The following is a 21,010-nucleotide window of genomic DNA, read 5'->3' as shown; positions in this document are numbered from 1 at the left end:
AGGGTCATGAGTTCAAGCTCCACGTTGGGTGTAGAGTTTAAAAGACCAAAAAAAAAAAAAAAAAAAAAAAAAAAAAGATTTCAATCTTGAGTTCTATACCCAGTTATACTATAGTTAGACCAATAATTCACAGCTATGCAAGGTCTTAAAAATTCCATCTGCCATGAACCCTTCTCCTCAGAAAGCTATTGAAGGAACTTCCATAACTTCAGTAACCTTTCACTAACAGACATAAACCAAAAAAACCAAAGACATGGGAGCCAGGAAAGAGGTGATCCAAGAGACTTTCTAGGGTGCCAGTAACAGGAAATCAAGAGAACAAGCTGTAAACAAGATCTAATCGTCCAGGGGTATTTGGGTGGCTCAGCTAGTTAAGCACCGACTTCAGCTCAGGTCATGATCTCATGGTTTGTGGGTTTAAGCCCCAAGTCAGGCTTTGTGCTGACAGCTGGGAGCCTGAAACCTGCTGTGAATTCTGTGTCCTCCTCTCTCTCTGTTCCTCCCCCATTCATGCTCTGTCCCTGTCTCTCTCAAAAAAAAACATAGGGGCACCTGAGTGGCTCTGCTGGTTAAGCGTCCAACTCTTGGTTTCGGCTTAGGTCATCATCTCATAGTCTGTGAGTTCGAGCCCTGCATCAGGCTCTGCAATGATAGCACAGAGCCTGCCTGGGATTCTTTCCCTCTCTCTCTGCCCCTCTTCTGCTCTGTCTCTCAAAATAAATAAACTTAAAAAAATAAATAAATAAATAAGTGGGGCGCCCGGGTGGCTCAATTGGTTGAGTGTCCAACTTCGGCTCAGGTCATGATCTCACGGTCCGTGGGTTCGAGCCCCGCATGGGGCTCTGTGCCAACAGCTCAGAGCCTGGAGCCTGCTTCAGATTCTGGGTCTCCCTCTCTCTCTACCCCTCCTCTGCTCACGCTCTGTCTCAAAAATAAACATTAAAAAAAAATTTTTTTTAAAGAAAAAATAAGTAAAAATAAAAATTAAAACATTAAAATAAAAAAGATAAAATAAAAGAGTAATCGTCCAGAATAGAACACTCAGAAATTCTGAGAAAGACTTTTTCAAGAAGCTGAGAATATCTAAAATTTGATCAGATTACAAGAGATTTACACAGACAGTGTCAATCTAGAGTTGAATTTGTGCTAAGTCATCAAAAAATTTAGCATCTGAATAAAACAAGTATTAACTCAAAAAAAAAAAAACATAATAAGTAATCATAAGGCACTTTGTGGGCTCAGCAACGAATACAGCTTGCACAGTCATAAAGTAAACCATGAATACAGAGCTAATCAAAATTATGATATAACCATAATGGAAAATGAGAGAATAGAAAGAGTGTGAGTACATGATAGAGGAAGAGGGTGGGAGAGCCAAATGTTCAAATCCCCAGGTGGAGAAGTGGCTAAAACTGAAAATAAAATCAACAAGTAACAAGTGTCCAAGCAAGAAGATGGTAAAAACAGAGTTGTAATTGGTGCCTCTAGAGAGCAAGCGGGGCGCCTGGGTGGCGCAGTCGGTTAAGCGTCCGACTTCAGCCAGGTCACGATCTCGCGGTCCGTGAGTTCGAGCCCCGCGTCAGGCTCTGGGCTGATGGCTCGGAGCCTGGAGCCTGTTTCCGATTCTGTGTCTCCCTCTCTCTCTGCCCCTCCCCCGTTCATGCTCTGTCTCGCTCTGTCCCAAAAATAAATAAATAAAAAACGTTGAAAAAAAAAAAAAAATTTAGAGAGCAAGCAATGAGGAGCAAAACTATTTTTCTTACTAAGTTTTAATAGGAACCATGTGACTCCCAATAAAGACCTTAAAATTGTACTTCTGACTATTAGAGAAGAGGAAATGAGACGTAAGGACGTTCAATAGTGTTTTGTTAGGTGTGGCTATTCTCTGGCATACAAACCCCCTACATGCCATTACCCCGGGAGATGCCTGGCTTCCCATTTCCAGTTGCAGTTACTGTGACAGTTTCAGCCTCTCCCCTCAGCCCACGTCCCTCACTTGAGCAGCGAGATGTGAAGACTGACAGCCACTTGAGAACTGCACAGACTGTCCCCAATTTAAGCCATTTAAAATACATTTCTGTTCCATAAAATCTGTTTCCGTAATCCTGTGTCCCTACCTCTTTGAAAGATGGTAACCCCAGGGAGGAGAAGAAATTAGCCAGGGAGGAGAAGTTCAGACGTGCTAATATTTTAATCGCTCGTTCCTTTAACACATTAGTCACATTCATTAAGTATGATTAATTTGCAGGCTTTGTTGAAAACCATATCAGTTTCCTATCAGCCACACATCCATCTTTTGCCAAGCAAGCTGCTGCAGTAATACCAAAAACTACTCCCTTCTTTTTTATACCTTCATTGTATTATGTACCCCCTGAAAAATTTATTGAGTTAATTAAACTCATGTATATAGAATGCTTGCTAAGAACCCAGGCTCCTGAGTGAGGCTGACAAGGCTTGATCCCAACTCCACTTCCTGCCTGAGTCCCTTGGGGAAGTAGCTGAATCTGTCTGAGTCTACTTCCTCATCTGAGAGTGGATGAGGATAGTTATCTCAGAGTTTTGTTGTCAAGATACAATAAAGTTTGGGAACTGCTCAATAAGTTAATATTATTGTAATTAGGGGCTCTTGGAGTATCATTCATTTAAAAGATTTTTACCCAGTGACTTCTATGTGCCAGGCAATGATGTGTGACCACTGCTAGCAATACAGCAGTGAACAAAATAAATAAAAGTGGCCTTTAGGACCTTACATTCTAGGTGCGGGGAGATTAGACAACAAATGTATATACCAGATGGCGATGTGTTCTATAAAGGAGAAGGAGCAGGATGAGGGGAAGAGAGGACTGAGATGATGGGAGATGGCTGAAGGGATCTGAAATCACCTAGTTCAACCTATGTACCTCAGAAAAAATGTGATTAACGTATCCATCCACTGAATGAATGTTGAGAAGCTATTAGATACTAACACTGTAGCTAAAGCTGGGGACTCAGGCACTGACCTGGAAAGGCTCATGGTTTCAGGGGGAAACAGCCATGCTGTGTGCCCAGTTGCATCACACACAACGAGAAAACACCACCAGATGTAGGGAGTAAGGCCAAGGAACAAAGCCTCCATGGCAGAGCATGATGAAACAGGAGGGCCCAAAGGATGCTGCCTGGGAAGGGGAGATGTGACTGGAGCCATGAAGATGCAGGAGGAGGAGGTAGGTAGAAAATCAAGTATAGCAGGTGTTGCAAGGTCCTGTCTGTATCCCTTCCCTGGACCTCCAGATGCCAGCCTCTGAATCTGTCTGCCTGAAAACTCTCCCTTGCCCAGCCCATCCCATCCCCAGGAGCCCTCCAACACTGGCTGGCAGCTTATTCACTGGCTTCCTTTGAATGGGTAACTCTGACTGTGTTCTACACTGTCCCCCAGGGGTTCCATGTAGGATTCGGCCCCAGTTGCCCATGGTGGTAACTGGCTTGATAATGCTACTGGCTGTCTTCCCTTCCTTGTCTCACTTCCTCCCTTCTTTAATGGTGTTCTCTCCACCTCCCAGATAAACATCATGCTCTCAAATTGTCTCAGGGTCAGCTTCCGGGAGAAGGGGAGCAGGCAGAGGGAACCTCACATCCCCAGAGGCCTGAAGGCAGCGGTAGAGGGGAATAGTTTCCAGTGGGCAGAATAGAAGCTATGTGGGAGAGAAGAGGCTCCTGGAGGTCTCCACCTCTGGGTCTTTTATTTGTTTTCTATTGTGTAGCAAATATCACAAACATAGCCATTCAAAATAATGTCCATTTGTTATCTCAGTTTCTGTGGGTCAGTAGTCCAGCATGGCTCATTTGGGTCCTCTTCTCAGTCTCTCCTGGCTGTATTCAAGGGGTCAGCCAAGGCTGTGTGATCTCACCTGAGGCTCAGAGTCCTTTTCCAAGCTCACTTGTACTGTCAGAACCTAGTTCCTTGTGGTTGGACTGAGGCTGTCAGCACCTACCTAGAAGCCACAACAGTTCCCTGCCTCATAGCCCTCTCCACAACATGGCAACTGTCCTTCAAGACTAGCAGGAGAATCTCTGTCTTTGGATCTCTCTGACCTCTTCCATTCCCAACCTCTAGACCCTCTTTGACAAGGGCTCACCTGATTAGGTCAGGCCCGCCCACCATCAAGGTAAACAGAGCATATAGGGGGTGTGAATCTTGGGGTCATCTTAGAGTTCTGCCTACTACAGCATCCCATCATGAAGAGCCATGCACACAGCATGCAGCAGCATGGGATGATGCTGTCTCATTTCTCACCAGCTCCCCCATGTGTTTAGGAGAGAGAGGGAAACAGTACTGATGGCAGCCTGTGCCAAGCTAAGCACAGAAATGCAACGAAATTTTAAAAGCTACTGACTACATACATCTGACTTCTTTCTAGGACTGCTAGGCAATGTGAAATTTTAAAATGCTTTGCTTTACTAATAGGTACTAAAGATTTCCAAGGGCTAGCTTCAAAAAAACAAAACAAAACAAACAAACCTATGAATAAATGTGGAAATGAAATCACCTCATTATTGAATCTGCTAATTTAGGTTCCTAATAACAAAATCTCTAGGATCTAGTTTACCCCTTTTAAAAGAAACAAACCAAATCACTTACTATGCTCCTTCACTTTCAAGGACAAGAAGTGAAAGGCTCACTCTACTATCCGACAGCTTACCTGCAGAATTCTGTCCTGGGAAGCCGGTGTACGAGGTGTTCTAAGAGCGATGCTGTTGTTGGTGACATTGTACTCAGACAAAAGCGTACTGGAGGCAGAGTTTGTTATGCCAGATTCCTCAGCAGTCTGACGTGCGATTTCACTTGCTTGGCCTACTTTTACAACCTCCTGGAGTTCTGCATCTGAAATCTGAAAATCATCATACAGCAACATTTTAACCAAAGAACAATACAGCCTAAAACTTCCATATTCCAGAAAGATGAATCACTGAAGCTGTGTGATGAGTACACAGGGGTTTGCTGTACTACTTTCTTCACTATTGTGGGTTTGAAAAATTCTACAAAAAAGTTTTTAAGTCTTCCCCATATAATGTGGGGATAAATTCCATATATGATATACTATCAAGCGGCAAAGTCTTGTATTTCTATAATGAAATGCTTTCAAACCAACTAACACATCAATAAACCAAGAACATAAAATAATCACGTTTGTATACAACCATCAAAGGAGGGGGGCCTAAAAACCAATTAAAACATCAAAGTCCACTGAGCCATAAGATCCCTGAGAAAATCAAAAAGCGTTATCTTAGTAATTTTACAAAAATAAGTATCCTAGGGGCATCTGGGTGGCTCAGTCGGTTAAGTGTCTGACTTCAGCTCCAGGTCATAATCTCACAATTTGTGGGTTCGAGCCCCACGTCGGGCTCTGTACTGACAGCTCAGTCAGCTGTTCTCGCTCTCAAAAACAAATAAACATAAAAAAATAATAAATTTTTAAAAAGCAAGTATCCCAAAGAGAACTAAGAAAAAAAAAATTACAGGCAAAATCTCAATTTAAGAAGTATCACTACTTTAGGGCGCCTGGGTGGCTCAGTTAAGCATTCGACTCTTGATTTCGGCTCAGGTCATGATCTCACAGTTCGTGGGTTTGAGCCCCGTGCTGGGCTCCACACTGCGGAGCCTGCTTGAGATTCTCTCCCTCTCTGCCCCTTCCCCATTCAGCCACATGAGCACTTTCTCTCTCTCTCAAAAGAAATAAACTTAAAAAAAAAAAAAAAAAAAAAAAGGGAGTATCAGTACTTGGATGGCAGCATCTGACAAAATTATGTCATGTTTATGCCCAAGAATTTTATGTTGACCTAAGTGCATCATTTGGATAAAGAAAGAAGCTCTTCTGGCCTCCTAAGTCCATCCTTCTGCTCCATTAAACCAAACAGTCCAATTCTACAGAGCTGTACTATTCAAAATAAACCAAGAACTTTTTCAAAATTCCCATGGTTCTGACCAACTATAATTAAGTCAAAGGAAGAGAAGGCTGTTCCTTGATAAGCTGAATGGTAAGCTGAATGGTAAGCTGAATGAGGGTATGTTTCTCTCTTCACATCTACCACATTGATTTTCACAGCTGTTGTCTCAAAAAGAGAAGTATGACACAACAAAACATTCCCTATAAGAAAGCAGCCTAAAGTCCACACAGCCAAATACCACCTGTATCCTAATCGGCTACAATAAGAGGCCAAGAGCCCTAACCTGCTCACAAATTGCTAAAAGCTGACAATTACTTACTAAACCATCACAGGGGCAATTTAAGGCCAGATATAATAATTTATACAGAGAAGTTGTTACTTATCACAGTAAATCACAAGGACTTATCCTTATGTGGCTCACCTATTACACTGTAAATTTCTTAAGGGCACCCAACACCTAGCGAAAGCCTGGCATGTAGACCCTTCAAACATGTGCTAAATAAATTATAAGCATATGAGTTCACACAATAAAAAAACTGTTTTTATTAGATTACCTGAGGGGCAGGGAGTACTAGTTTGCTTCTTTTTTTAGTAAATTCAGAAACACCACTAGTCTGAAGAATAGCTGATGGCAAATCAGATTCTTTTTTCCTTTTTAAATGCTGTTTGTCTTTTTTTCTGTCTCTTCCTTCTTTTTCCCTACCATGAATCAAAGCAGAGAGAGATTTTTAAAAGTTACACATAGACAATAACAGTAAAAGCCATATAAATACTCATACACTTCGAACAAAATAATCCCATTCCTAAAAAAATTACTGATAAAAAGACAAAATCCAAATACATTAAGCTGTGCCCTACACCATTACTCACCCACTATACTAAAGAGGAATGCAGGCTGAGAATAGTGATAGAATTATTAAGAAGATATAGTACTAAGTAACTTACATATTAAATATTAAGCCTACATAAAGACTATGATGATAAACAAAATTTTATATATAATTTCAACAAGAAAATTAAACTATTCCTATATTATGATTACATTCTTACAAAAGTATGTGCGTGCACTTACGAAAATGATGGAGACAAGCATACAAAAAAACGGAAAACAGTAATACAAAGGGGATGGGATTAAAACACTGAATTTTTAAATTTCCCTTTAAAACTGTTCAATTGTTCATTATGATTCTTTTAATTCACTTGTTTTTTTAAAGGATATTTCAGTCCTGACAAATGGTTAAAGTCTAATGCCAGGCTCAAGGCCACCTCTGAAAGCTCTAAGAATGCCTCCTCCCAGTCTGGGTGTCAGCCTCTTCCCCATCCAGCCTGTTCCTTCCAGACGAGCCGCTCCCACTTCCACCTCTTTATTCAAAGAGCCTACCTCATACAAGGTCTTAATTTGAGAAACAAATACAATGGAGTACATCCAAGAAAATCCTGTTTCATGGTGCCTGACACCTGTCATTTAGTCCCAATTCATGTCAACAGAGTGGAAGGTCAGTAGGGGAGTAGAAAACTAAAACTCTCTGACAACCATAAAAAGTTCTCCCCACAAAATTCAAATGGAAGAAATAGAGAAAACTCTAAAAATCCCTAGAAATAGGCAAAATCCTCTGCACCTTTAGACAAACATTTTATAAATACACTTACGTATCCCCATTAGATAAAAAGACTTAGGTATGCATCAGTAACTTTAATTTCATTCAAAGAAAACAAGATAAAATTTTCACTAGAACAGACAAAAAACCAGACCAGATTCTGACAGATTCCTCAGTCCATTAGTAAAATAACTAACTTGTTCACAAATGCACATCAACGTTAAGACTGTGACTCAGTGAGTAAAGACTACACTAAGAGCCAAGTGCTGACGTGTCAGGAGATGTAAACAGCCTTCTATGCCAAAGACACGACCACAAGGGTCACTGGTTTTCTCAGAAACGTGAATCCAGTAAATAAATAAAAACATTATGTAGGTCACATTGTCCTAAATAATAAAAATCTGGCTCTGACAAGGATAGCGCATGGCCCTCCATAAAATTCCTACTGTACTTTTCCATTTTCAAAATCAGGAAGGCAACTTACGATCTTAGTTCCCCATCAAGATCTTGTTGTCTTAATTTTCTGAAATCTGCATCAAGAGCCTGGTAGTTTTCCTCAGAAGTATCATAGAAACCAAGAGCAGGCTTTTTTTCAAATGGGATTTCGGCATTATAATCAACTCCCCTCTTCTTTTTTCTCTTCTTCTGAATTTCTATGCCAGCTGCTCTAAGTTCTCTTCTCTTCTGGAGGGCTGCAAGACGCCTGAAGAAAAACAAAACAAGATCACCCTGAAAATCACATACCATGGGGAAGGGACAGATCATGTAATAGAGTTAAGAAAACTACTTGGATATTTGGGGAAGAAATATTTATTTAAATTTTTTCTTAATGTTTTTATTTATTTTTGAAACAGAGAGAGACAGAGCATGAGCGGGGAGGGCAGACAGAGAGGGAGACACAGAATCTGAAGCAGGCTCCAGGCTCTGAGCTGTCAGCACAGAGCCCAACGCAGGGCTCAAACTCATGGAGTGTGAGATCATGACCTGAGCCGAAGTTGGACGCTTAACCGACCAAGCCACCCAGGCACTCCAAGAAATATTTATTTAAATCCTCACCTCACAACCATTCACCAAAATAAATTCTCCTCTTGATTTAAAGATATGCACACACAAGCAAAAAGAAAAACCAGAAGGAACTATATAAGTATGCATCTTATCTGTGGTTGGGAATTACTCACTTAATATAAATTAAATAAAAGGCAAAGGTAAATACCCAACAGCAACAGCTTTGAATTTTAAATTTTATATCTCTATAAATTCATTTTTTTTAATCATAAAAGTTAAACAACAGGAAAAAACATTTGCAATTTATGTTGGGAACGGTTAGATATAAACAATCTATTCAGGTTTTTTTGTTTAATATATTCCAAGAGGGGGTGGGGGAGGAAACAGAAGAAAACAAATAGTTCTCTAAGGAAAAATATGCAAATAGCCAAAATGATAAAAGGTATACTTAGCTAATAATCACAAATTAAATCAAGTACCATTTCTGCAGATCTAATTAATAGTGTTCAGTTTTTTGTTTCAATGGCAAGTACACAAAAAGTGGACAGTCACCCTCAGTGGTAATGGAAAACAAATGGGTGTAGTTTCCCCAAAGAGAATTTGGAAATACACATTAAAACCCTGAAGTTTCTCACATGTTTTAACCCAATAATTTCATTCCTCAGCCTTTAGCCTAAAGAAATAAGTAACATAAACAAGGCCTTGGCTGCAAGACTTCAAGCAGCATTCATAAATAAGCTAATAACTGGACCCAATCTAGACATCCAACAAGAAATGAAGAAAATGTATAGCATAGTTATAAGCTAGAATATTAGACAGCCATCTATATAACGTTTAAAAAACCTGTAAATCTACTTTGCCAGGGAAAGATGCTCAAGACATACTGGTGTGTAAAACACGTTACGAAGTTTACACGTTATAGAGCAACATGTAAAAATTACATGCATATATCTATCAGTGAATATACGCTTGTAAGATGTGAAGGATGTCCAACAAAATATGAACAATAATCACTGGAGGTTAGAATTTCATTTAATCTTTACTTTTTTGTATTTTCCCATGATGCTATAATTCTAATGATATAATGACGAGAAAAGTTATTTATAATATTAAAAGGGGAAATCAGCATATAAGAACACTTTCCAGCATGAGGCTCTGCAGACCTACACCCCCAGTAAAACTGACAAAAATTAGAAAAAAGAAAAAAAAAAAAAAGTTTAAGTCTCTGGAAAGGATCCAAAGGAGATACAGCACATGATGAAACATTTATTCAAGAAAACCTGAGGAGTGCCTGGGTGGCTCAGTCAATTAAACATCCGACTTTGGCTCAGGTCATTATCTCACAGTTCAGGAGTCTGAGCACCACGTCGGGCTCTCTGCTGTCAGTACAAAGCCCACTTTAGATCCTCTGTCTGCCTCTCTCTGGCCCTCCCCTGCTTGCGCTTTTCTCTCTCTCAAAAATAGACATTTAAAAATTTTTTCTTTTAAAAATTTTTAATGTTTATTCATTTTTGAGACAGAGGGAGACAGAGCACAAGTGGGCAAGGGGCAGAGAGAGAGGGAGACACAATCTGAAACAGGCTCCAGGCTCTGAGCTGTCAGCACAGAGCCCAATGCAGGGCTCGTACCCACAACTGTGAGATCATGACCTGAGCCGAAGTCGGACGCTCAACCGACTGAGCCACCCAGGCGTCCCTTATTTTTTTTCTTAATGTTTACTTTATTTTTGAGAGAGAGCATGAGTGAGGAGGAGCAGAGAGAGAAACACACACACAGAATCTGAAGCAGGCTCCAGGTTCTGAGCTGTCAGCACAGAGCCCTACTGGGGGCTCAAACTCACAAACCAAGATCATGACCTAAGCCCAGGTCAGATGCTTAACCAACTGAGCCACCCAGGTGCCCCCCAAAAAATATTTTAATTAAGAAAAAAAAAAAGAGAAAGAAAGAAAATTTGAAAGACAAGGCACCTGGGTGGCTCATCAGTTAAGCATCCAGCTTTTGATTCTGGCTCATGTCATGATCTCAGTTTGTGAGATCAAGCCCCGTGTCAGGCTCCGAGCTGACAGGTCAGAGCCTGCTTGGGATTTTCCTCTCTCCCTATCCAACCCCTCAAAATAAATAAATAAACTTTAAAAAAAAAAAAAAAAAAGGGAAAAAAGAAAATCTGAAAGAGGGCTTCAACTACCCCCATTGTGGTATCAGTCTGTACTTTTTAAATTTTTATTTATTTTTTTAATTTACATCCAAGTTAGCATATAGTGCAACAATGATTTCAGGAGTAGATTCCTTAATGCCCCTTACCCATTTAGCCCACCCCCCTCCCACAACCCCACAGTCTGTACTTTCTAATTAAGTTCTTCTTTCCAGCTTACCCCCTCAAGCAATAAGGACTGCCCCAAGCCAGCAAGACCCAGCAGGTAATGAACTCCAAGACCTTGAGTGCCAGACTTTTCCTGCCCACCTGCACATACCCACTGACCTTTGTCCCACTTTCCTTACATAAACCAGGAAGTATTTTTGTCACTTTGGAGACAGTCTTTGAAACGCTAGTCCAAGTCTTCCCGGCGTTGGCCTCACTGAAATAAATTTCTGTCTTGTTCCACCACCACTCGTCCCTCTGCCTTTGCATTTTGTCAATGGGGAGTGGCCAAATCTGGTGTGTTTGGGACCCCCCAGAGCCAGGTACTCTTGCACCCCTGCACCCCAGCTACAAATCTACTAAAATTCATTAAAGAAAAGTGAAAGTCTACAGTATCTGAATTAGGACCCACTTCCTCATCTCCTACCCCTGTCCACACTGGGAGATATAAACTCTACTCCACACTAGTGCAGCCAAAACCACAGGGTTCTCTCTCCCCTCCAGTTCCCAACAGGAAGGCTTTCATTACAAGAGGGGCAGAACATCAGCAATTTTCATCCTGCCTCCAGATACCTGTTGCAGAGGTTAAATTCCAACAAGAGTGCCCCAGAACCAGGGCCACTTCTTTCTTGTGCCCAGACAGAGGCTCTATCTTGGACACAATGCTGCTAAGAATGCTGGGGCTCCAGGAGTCCTTGCCCTAGCTTGCGGGATGAGGCTTCCACACTAGGAGAAGCAAGCGGAGGAGACCTAGGGCTGCTGCCCACACGGAGCACTCAGCTCCTGAAATGGAGATGTCATTCAGAGAGACAAACACACCACAGCCCAAGGGTAGAAGAGAGAATGCCAAATCTCCCCGCAAAAAAATTGACTTCGTTTGCAACAGAGTATGGAGAAAACATTCAAGCCTAAAAGCACTCTCAAAAACAGTGGAACTTGTGGTAAGAGGTAACTGGGAAGAAACTGGTAGATTCACTGAAGAAAGAGACTAAACTGTTGGCCCACTAGTTTGCCAGAAAAAAATGGGAGGAGACTTCCTGGGGTCAGAGCAAATACCAAGCACTGATCTGAGAAACTATGCCTTCAACTGGGTGTTGTAAGTGACAAATGAATCACTGAATTTTACTCCTGAAACCAATATTGCACTGTATGTTAACTAAAATTTAAATTTAAAAAAGGAGGAGGAGGAGGAGGAGGAGGAGGAGGGAGGAGGAGGAAGGAGGAGGGGGAGGAGGAGGGGGAAGGAGGAGGAGGAGGGGGAAGGAGGAGGAGGAGGGAGGGGAGGAGGAGGAGGAGGGAGAAGGAGGAGAAGGAGGAGGAGGAGGAGGGAGGAGGAGGAGGAGGAGGGAGGAGGAGGAGGGGGAGGAGGGGGAGGAGGAGGGGAGGAGGAGGGGGAGGAGGAGGAGGAGGAGGAGGAGGAGGAGGAGAAACAACCATCCTTTCAAAGGAGCCCAAATTTAATTGGATAGGTTTGTGGAACACTTTATGTCCCAAGACATTGTTGAAAACAATACACCAATCAGCTGACAATTAGTAGAGCTTAAAATGTGGCTGTAGCTAGGGAAAAAGATGCCAAAAAGTGTGGTCAAAACCACACCATCCCAGGTGACTGTGGGCATACCCAAGACTGCACCCCCCATGAGGTGCAACATCAGAGGCTTTGCATTCTGAGGGGACCGCTAGGGGAGAAGAGACTTCACTAACATAACCCACACATAAGCAAATAACAATAAAAAGTCTGGATGGAGAGAACACAGCACCCAGAATTGTTACAATGTATGATCTAAAGTGTCCAGTTCCCACAAAAAAAATTTGAGACCTGTGAAGAAACAGGAAAGCAAGACCCACATGGGAGAAAAAAAGCTGGCAACAGAAACTGCCAGTGAGAGCAACTAGATGTCAGATGTAGCAGACAGACTTCAATGGACCCATTATAAATATTTCCAAAAAACAAAAAGAAACCATGATTAAAGCAGCAAAGGAAAGTATGATTAAAATATTGCATCAAATAGAGAAAATCACTTAAAGATAGAAATAACTTAAAAGAACCTAGAGAGAGATGGTAAAGATTAGGCAATCCAGAAAAAAAAAAAAAAAAAAGTAAGAACAGAGCCTCACAGAAATGCAGGGCATCATTAGGTGCACCAAAAGGAGAGAGAAAAAGAGTAAAATATTCAAAGAAAAAATGGCTGAAAATTCTCCCAAATTTACCGAACCTACATATCCAGAACGCTCAACGAACTACAAGTCAGATAAAGAAATCTGCACGCAGGGGGTGCCTGGGTGGCTCAGTCGGTTAAGTGTTCGACTTCAGCCCAGGTCGTGATCTCGCGGTCTGTGAGTTCGAGCCCCGCATCAGGCTCTGTGCTGACAGCTCAGAGCCTGGAGCCTGTTTCAGATTCTGTCTCCCTCTCTCTGACCCTCCCCCGTTCATGCTCTGTCTCTTTCTCTCTCAAAAATAAATAAACGTTAAAAAAAAAATTAAAAAAAAAAAGAAATCTGCACACAGAAACATCATGCTAAAAATGTTCAAAGCCAAGGGAACTCCAGTAAGATTAACAGCTAACATCTCATCAAAACAACATGTAACAATATCCCATTTTATACAAATATTACTGTGTGTATATGTACACATAAATGTACCTCTGTATTGAAAGAAAGGCTTGCAAAGACACACATTTCAAAAATAAAGTTATTTCATTCTTTTTTTTTAATGTTTATTTACTTGGATAGAAAGAGAGCTGGGGAGGGACAGAGAGAGGAGAGAGAGAATCCCAAGCAGCCTCTGTGCTGTTAGCACAGAACCAGACATGGGGCTCAATCCCATTAACCGTGAGATCATGATCTGAGCCGAAACCAGGAGTCAGACACTTAACCGACTGAGCCACCCAGGCGCACCAATAATTTCATTCTTTAAATAAAGGAAATAAAGACTTCAAATGACATCAGAAATTCTTTCACTAAGTGAATATAACCAAGCTAATAGCATCATATCAACCTCAAAAAGAAAACAGTGCAATACCGGAGGAAAAACGTATTACATTTATAATCAATAAAAAGCTTTAATGGGAATGCAAGCTGGTGCAGCCACTCTGGAAAACAGTATGGAGGTTCCTCAAAAAATTAAAACCTACAACCCAGCAATTGCACTACTAGGTATTTATCCAAGGGATACAGGTGTGCTGTTTCAAAGGGACACATGCACCTCAATGTTTATAGTAGCACTATTGACAATAGCCAAAGTATGGAAAGAGCCCAAATCTCCATCGACAAATGAATGCATAAAGAAAATACAGTATATGTATACAATGGAGTATTACTCAGCAATCAAAAAGAATGAAATCTTGCCATTTGCAACTACATGGATGGAACTGGAGGGTATGATGCTAAGTGAAATTAGTCAGTCAGAGAAAGACAAATATATGACTTCACTCATATGAGGACTTTAAGAGACAAAACAGATGAACATAAGGGAAGGGAAGCAAAAATAATATAAAAACAGGGAGGGGGACAAAACAGAAGAGACTCATAAATATGGAGAACAAACTGAGGTTTACGGGAGGGGTGGTGGGAAGGGGGATGGGCTACATGGGTCAGGGGCACTAAGGAATCTACTCCTGAAATCATTGTTGCACTAGATGCTAACTGATTTGGATGTAAATTTTAAAAAATTAAAAATAAAATTAAAAAAAAAAAAAAAAAGCTTTAAAACACATCTGTAATTTAGCATTAAAGAAATAGTCCTGCAATGTATTTTACATACAGACCAATCTGGTCTATTACAAGATATATGTACAAGTTAAGACACACAGATTCTATAAGAAAATCTACAAGATAGACCAGAGAAAATTTAAATCTGTAAAACAGTGTTTAAAGCAAGCAATGCCACTTATACTTAGAGAAGCATCCTTAGCTATCCATGGTTAAAAGGCTCAAAATTACTTGTTCTCCAAACAACAATGGACGAAAATGGAAAAGTGAATTTTTTTCAACCCTACTCACATTATTTAACCCTAAATAGTGTACAAAATACAAAAATGACTGAAACTGGGCAGAAAATTGAGTATCTCCTCTTGGTTTCTGTTTATTGTTCCAGGCCATTCATACTTCCATTAAGTAACTATTCTGGACTAGTGGCTAGCCAGCTTAGCTATGCCAAGAAGCATCCTCAGGTATGAAAGAATCCTCCACCCCAAGATTTGGCACTTCAAAGTCACTACTGGGGAAACCATCAACATAATGCTAGTCATCAGGTCAGGAAGGACTTCCCAGTGTGGGGACCAAAAACGGCAGCTGTGTAGGCTAGGAAGGTCACCCCAGTACCCAAATTCCAAAAGCTAATAAGCTCTTAGACAATTCAGATTTTCCCTTTAACCATTTCATGGTTTCTGGGCCATAGGAAATGAGCTCAATCATAGATCTAACCAAAAGGAAAAAGGAAGGGGAAAGTGGAGAAAACCTTGAGCAGACAGCAATGACACCACTCACTTCTTAAACAAAAATTTCTAGAAGGGCCTAAAATTTGGTTCAAGGCTCATTAACTCGCTCTACATTCAGCCAAGTTATTTATTTCACAGCCAATACCTGCACAATACTAATCAAGGAGAGTAAGTAAAAATCACATAGCCTTGTATATCCTATAGCCATATGACTCCAAGATGCCTACAACAAATGAAGCTCTCCTATGTTAACAGAACAAATCCAACATAATCAAGCGATCACCCGGGCGTCACTTCTGCCAACATCTTTTACTTCTTACAACATCTCTTCAAAGACGTATTTTTTTTTCTGTATCTATTCTATGATGGTTAGGGAGAAAAAAATAAGATTTTTCCAAAGTATAAGGGTGTCTGGCTGGCTCAGAAGAGAAAGTATGCAACTCTTGATCTCAGGGTTATGAATTCAAGCCCCATGCAAGGTGTACAGATTACTAAAAAAATAAACTTAAAAAAAAAAAAACTTTTCCAAAGTATAAAGGAACTAAAGAGTATTAGCAAAACTGGAATCAGACAATTCTAATTATTACCCAACAGAGTTGACAGATCACAGTTTTATGGGGTCTAAGGATGCACAAACTAATTGTTCAACTACGGATGGAAACAACTATACCTTGCTTCTTCCAACTGTTTCTCTCTTGCTTTCCTCTTGGCTTTCTTTCCCTGAGTATTTGCCAAGCGGGCTCTAGCTTCAGAAAGCATCTCAAGTTCATCTGCAAAAATAGAGAAGAAAAACTAAGTTCTTCAAGAGAAGTATGGTATGTGAGAGATATACTGTAGTACTTGAGAAAAACCATAAATATAATCATTACATGGTGTTGTATGGGGTTTGAAGTCAGAGAAACTAAAGTTAAAAACCAGGCCCACCACTTGCTAGTTCTGTGACCCTGGATAACTTATTTACTCTCCCTGAGCATGTTGCATCATCTATAAAAAGGGAATAACAAGTCTTATTTCACAGGAATGTTGAGAAGAGCTAAATAAAATATAACAGGTAAAGCATCCAAAAGTATTCATTAAATAGTAGCTATAATTACCATATCTCTCATTATCATCAACTAACTGGCACAGCACCAATCATAACAAACTACTGTAAAAACTACTATTTAATTATAAGGAAACAGATACTCTATTAAACAAACCTTTTTTTCCTCAGAAAAGGTTTTTTTCTCCCCTCCAATACATTTCCATGGCTCCCAAAATAGAATAAATTTCATTACTGATGCCTTACAGCAATTCCTGTATAAGGTTGTTGAGTGGAATCACAACTTTTTTTTTTTTTTTTTTTTTTTTTTTTAAACAAGATAACTTTTTAAAAAACTCAGATCCCAAGATTACCCACTCCATGCTGCAGCTTACTGACTCAGATCTCCTGGGGAGACCCTGGTACTTGTATTTTTAGAAGGTCACCACATAACAATGATGCAGGTAAGAACCACTACTTTTAAACTTTTAAATTTTAAAATTTCAACAAACATTCACTGAACACTTCACAACATCTCTGTTGAGGTAAGATAGCTATCATTATTCTCTATCTAGCAGGAAAGAGAATCAAATCTCAGAAGGATTATGATCTTGCCTAAGATCAATAGCTAATAAGTGGCAGGCAGGAGTCTAAAATCCAGTTCCTCTGATTCCTGATTCAGTGTCTGAAGAAGGCATCGTGAGTCTGCCTCCTAGTACCGCACTGCTGCCTTACCACAAAGATTAAATTACCTGCCTGAAGTCAAACTAGTTAACAGGACTGAACTCCAAATCCTGTCGTGGTGCCTCTCTCCACAGAATGGGAAGGAGAAAACAGAACTCTCAAGGGCTTACCACTAGCCTTTAGGGAATCTGTCCAGTAGTATTACGCTGCTTAATTTATTAAATGAAATGAAAAATCAAAAAATAAAGAGACACTGTCCAGAAAGAACAATTACTCTATAATAGAAGACTGGACACAATTAGAAAGAGAGAATAACAACTGCAGACAGAACTGGGGTTCTAAAAAGTCGGAGGAGCTTAGAAAGAAAACTCAAAGAGTTAAAAAGAGGCTGGAGGACTCTATGGTTACCAAAGAAATAAAGTCCTCAGAAGCACGCACTCACCCTCATCCATATCAATCGGATCAGGCCGTGCTGGTTTTGTTTCTGGATTTGGATCTATTTCCCCAGGTTTAAGTTTTCGTGGATCATCTGTCGTTTCCTCTTCATTGTCTCTTTGTGCAGCTTTATCCCTAGAAAAAAAGCCCATAAAAGTTAGTCACACTATCACACCATTCAGTCTTAAGAAATACCAGGTTTCCTAGCACTGGCACTCTTTTCTTTCCAAAACCCAACAGATGGACATTCACAAAATAAAGTGATTCTACTTTAGAGATGGTATTCAAATTCTAATTTCAATGAGTGTTCCATTCACTATGAAACAGAATCCAAGGAGCTCCTTAATCACAAATGCAATAAAGTCATACAAAAAAAAAAAAAAAAACAACAAAACAAAACTTTACATGAAGAACCAAGATGTTCTGGTTCACTCTTAGCAATGTAATTACGGGTGTAACTATGGGTGATGATTAGCTTTTTTACCATTATTTCCCTAATTTTCTAAAAAAATAGAATATGTATGATTATATAATATTTTTAAGTTACTCTTTTAAAAAGCATGTAACAAGTATGTAATATTATCAATAACATGAGACTTAAGAGTATATAATCTGATAGCTTTAGCTCCTTTGGCTTTACTCAGATCTGTAACTGAATGTTTAAACACAGAAAATGCTAAACGCTTATTCAGCCTCATTCAGGAGATATACATACATTTTAATACTGATTTGGAATTCACTTACAAAAGAAATTCATAGTGTTCCAAGCACTGGGCAGCTGTTCTTCCAATGATTGGCGCAATGGTCCTCCACTGAGTTGGCATCAACTTGGCCAAGTGCAATAGTTTTTCCTCTTCTTCTCGGGACCATTCTGTTTTCTTAATGCTTGGATCTAGCCACTCATACCTATTAAAATGATCCATTTGATACATTCATTAGTCACTCAGCATGAATATCCTATTTACACATTAGATATACTAACTTCTAGTGTCTGAAAAACACAAGCTAACTCTCACCCTTCAATTACAAAAGCTGTTCTTTTTAACACTATTTGGTTAACTTTACCCCATTTACTATTCCCTATCTCACTGACTTCTGTTTTTTTTTTAATTATGCAAGACTAGTAATGCTTGAAAAAGGTACCCTAACTGAAACATGATCATATGCCTTCTTTCTCTACTATCAATTGTTTTCATTTATTTTACACTTTATTAGAGGTTTTGAAATCACCTGAAATAAGACAGTACCACCTCACATTTTTAGTGTTTCTAGTTTTCATAGTACTTTCTCACACTTTTTTTTAATTTTATTTATTTAAGTAATCTCTACACCCAACATGGGGTTCAAACTCCCAACCCCAAGATCGTGAGTCACATGCTCTTCCGCCTGAGCCAGCCAGGTGCCGCTCTCCTACTTTGATTCAATTCTCACAATACCTTGGCTTACTTTAAGTATCTGACTTATACTCACTAAATGCTTCCCAATATCATATGATTTTGGAGTTTTTTAATTTAAGTAAAACTACTATGCCATCCTCTGTCTTTCCTATTGCCCAACCCAACCCACCTTTTCCATCCAGTCTACTTAGCTGCAATTAAGATACAAGCCTTACTAAATATTGGGGCAGGAGCTTAGCTCCACTAAGACAAGCAGAAATCAAAACTTCTTCAGGCTGAGGACAATCTTCCTCTTTGGGATCCAATCTCTACATTCTGATCCTTTCTCCCACCCAGGTGCCTAGGAAATGAAGTCACTCTTGTACAATCCAAAATATGATCTTAGTACCACATGGGTCAAGGCTGGGGCCAGATCACTCATGCCAAGAGCTTAATGTGTCCACTACCCTGTGACTTAAAAGGAGACACCACAGGTGCAGTGTTAAGTTATATCTGGGGATAGCAAATACACAATATTTCAACCGTGTTGATGAGGAAAACTCACTACTGTGAGCTAGCCTAGAAAATTAACCATTATTTATCATTAATTTCTTTGAGAAAGTAAGTTCTAAATCAACTTACAAATTTTTGGAACACAATCCATTTACAAGCTGGGGTCCATCAGTACTAAAAGTAAATTTATTTTATGCTTAACAAAACACTCTCAAGCACATTAACTCAACTGTACCTCGTATCTCCATCAGTTAGTAAGGATTATTATCCCCAATTGGGAGAAAACAGAGACAGGAAAGAGGGTATAAAAAAAATGCCTTGCCTAAGATCACACAGGAAGCAAGTGAAAGCTAAGGCTTAAATCTAAATTCCCATCTCCCACTCCATACTTTCTGTTGTATCACACTGCCTGCTTTCTTTGGCAAGGTTCAAAGAACTGACATTTTCCTCATCATAATTAAGGTTGCTTTCTGTTTTCTACTCATTAAGTGGTACATACCATCTGGCTTTGCACTGCTTTGCTGATTTTCTATGCAGCAGTGAGGCAATCCTAGACCACTGGTTTTTTCCATATTTCATTACTGCTGCTTTCAGAATTTCATCCTAAAAAAATTGTCAAGGAAAAACAATATATTCAATCACAAAATTCCAAGTGAGAACAGACAAAATTTCTCCCTAGGATTGATAGGGAGAAAAGTCATAAACACACACACACACACACACACACACACACCAAGGTCTGGAAAAAAATACAAAAATTTCATTTACTATAACAAACAACAAGCCAGAATTGGCAAAATGCAAAATATTAAGAAGAAATCCCTCCGAAGGACATCCTACCCTCCCTAATACACAACCTCCCCACCCTAATAAATTGGGTGAGTACAGCCCAATCTGAGAAACACTACCTGGCAGTGATTAACAAAAAGTACTCTCCAATGTTTGGCTCTCATTCTCAAAAGGATACAGCTCCATCATTTAGTCATTTACTCAAAAAACATTTCCTATTTCCTGTACCAGGTCTTCCATACTTAAGAAAAGAGAATCAAATAGGTCTCATCCAGCCCTCAAGAAGCAAAGCAAGACTCTGGGAATCCATTCTCCACTCCAGTTTACAAATGTCATTTTCTCTCCAGTCCCATAACCCCTGCCCTGACCCAAAAATCCACAGGTATAACTCAAGAATTAAGTATTTTTCCCCTACTACACCAGTCAGCTCTTCTTCTAGCCTTTAGTTATTGTTTCACCAGGGAACCCATTCTGATTTGGAATTCACTACTCCCAGGGGAGTCCAGAAAGCTAAGCCATAGATAGACACCAAGGATAACAGAGCGACAGACGAACGCACTTGGGGCATCTTACTTTTAGGCTTTTTTCCACACTGAACTTGTGATACATGCCTCATATATGAGCCACTCCACCCCATCCCACCCCCTACCTCAACATCAGAGATTTAAAAAGACTGCAGGGCTTTGGCCACTACACAGGAATCCTGCTGTTACTTGATTTTGTACATCTGTCTCTCCCCCAGAAGACATCTCTTCTCCAATTTAAACAGCCTGCTTCCCTCTGTACAAACTGTGAGACAAGGTCGTCACTGATTTTACGTGTCACTTTGTTACAATACGCATCTTGAAGTAAAAACAAATAGCAAC

General features: G+C 40.0%; 1 protein-coding gene across 2 annotated transcripts in view; it reads right to left on the bottom strand.

Annotated features, from left to right (window-relative positions):
* CDC5L (cell division cycle 5 like) overlaps positions 1-21,010 on the bottom strand; it is a 50,254-nt gene that overhangs the window by 27,735 nt on the left and 1,509 nt on the right. For both annotated transcript variants that reach the window (XM_058734139.1, XM_058734138.1), the window contains exons 2-8: positions 19,855-19,958; positions 18,211-18,372; positions 17,474-17,601; positions 15,997-16,096; positions 8,008-8,226; positions 6,480-6,624; positions 4,680-4,868 (exon numbers count right to left, since the gene is read on the bottom strand). In XM_058734139.1, coding sequence (XP_058590122.1) covers positions 4,680-4,868; positions 6,480-6,624; positions 8,008-8,226; positions 15,997-16,096; positions 17,474-17,601; positions 18,211-18,372; positions 19,855-19,958 — 1,047 coding nt within the window. The remainder of the gene's footprint in view (positions 1-4,679; positions 4,869-6,479; positions 6,625-8,007; positions 8,227-15,996; positions 16,097-17,473; positions 17,602-18,210; positions 18,373-19,854; positions 19,959-21,010) is intronic.

The sequence above is a fragment of the Neofelis nebulosa genome, chromosome 6 (assembly GCF_028018385.1).
Source record: "Neofelis nebulosa isolate mNeoNeb1 chromosome 6, mNeoNeb1.pri, whole genome shotgun sequence".
Classification (NCBI taxonomy): domain Eukaryota; kingdom Metazoa; phylum Chordata; class Mammalia; order Carnivora; family Felidae; genus Neofelis; species Neofelis nebulosa.
The sequence above is the reverse complement of the archived record's forward strand: the minus strand, read 5'-3'. Positions and strand labels throughout refer to the sequence as shown.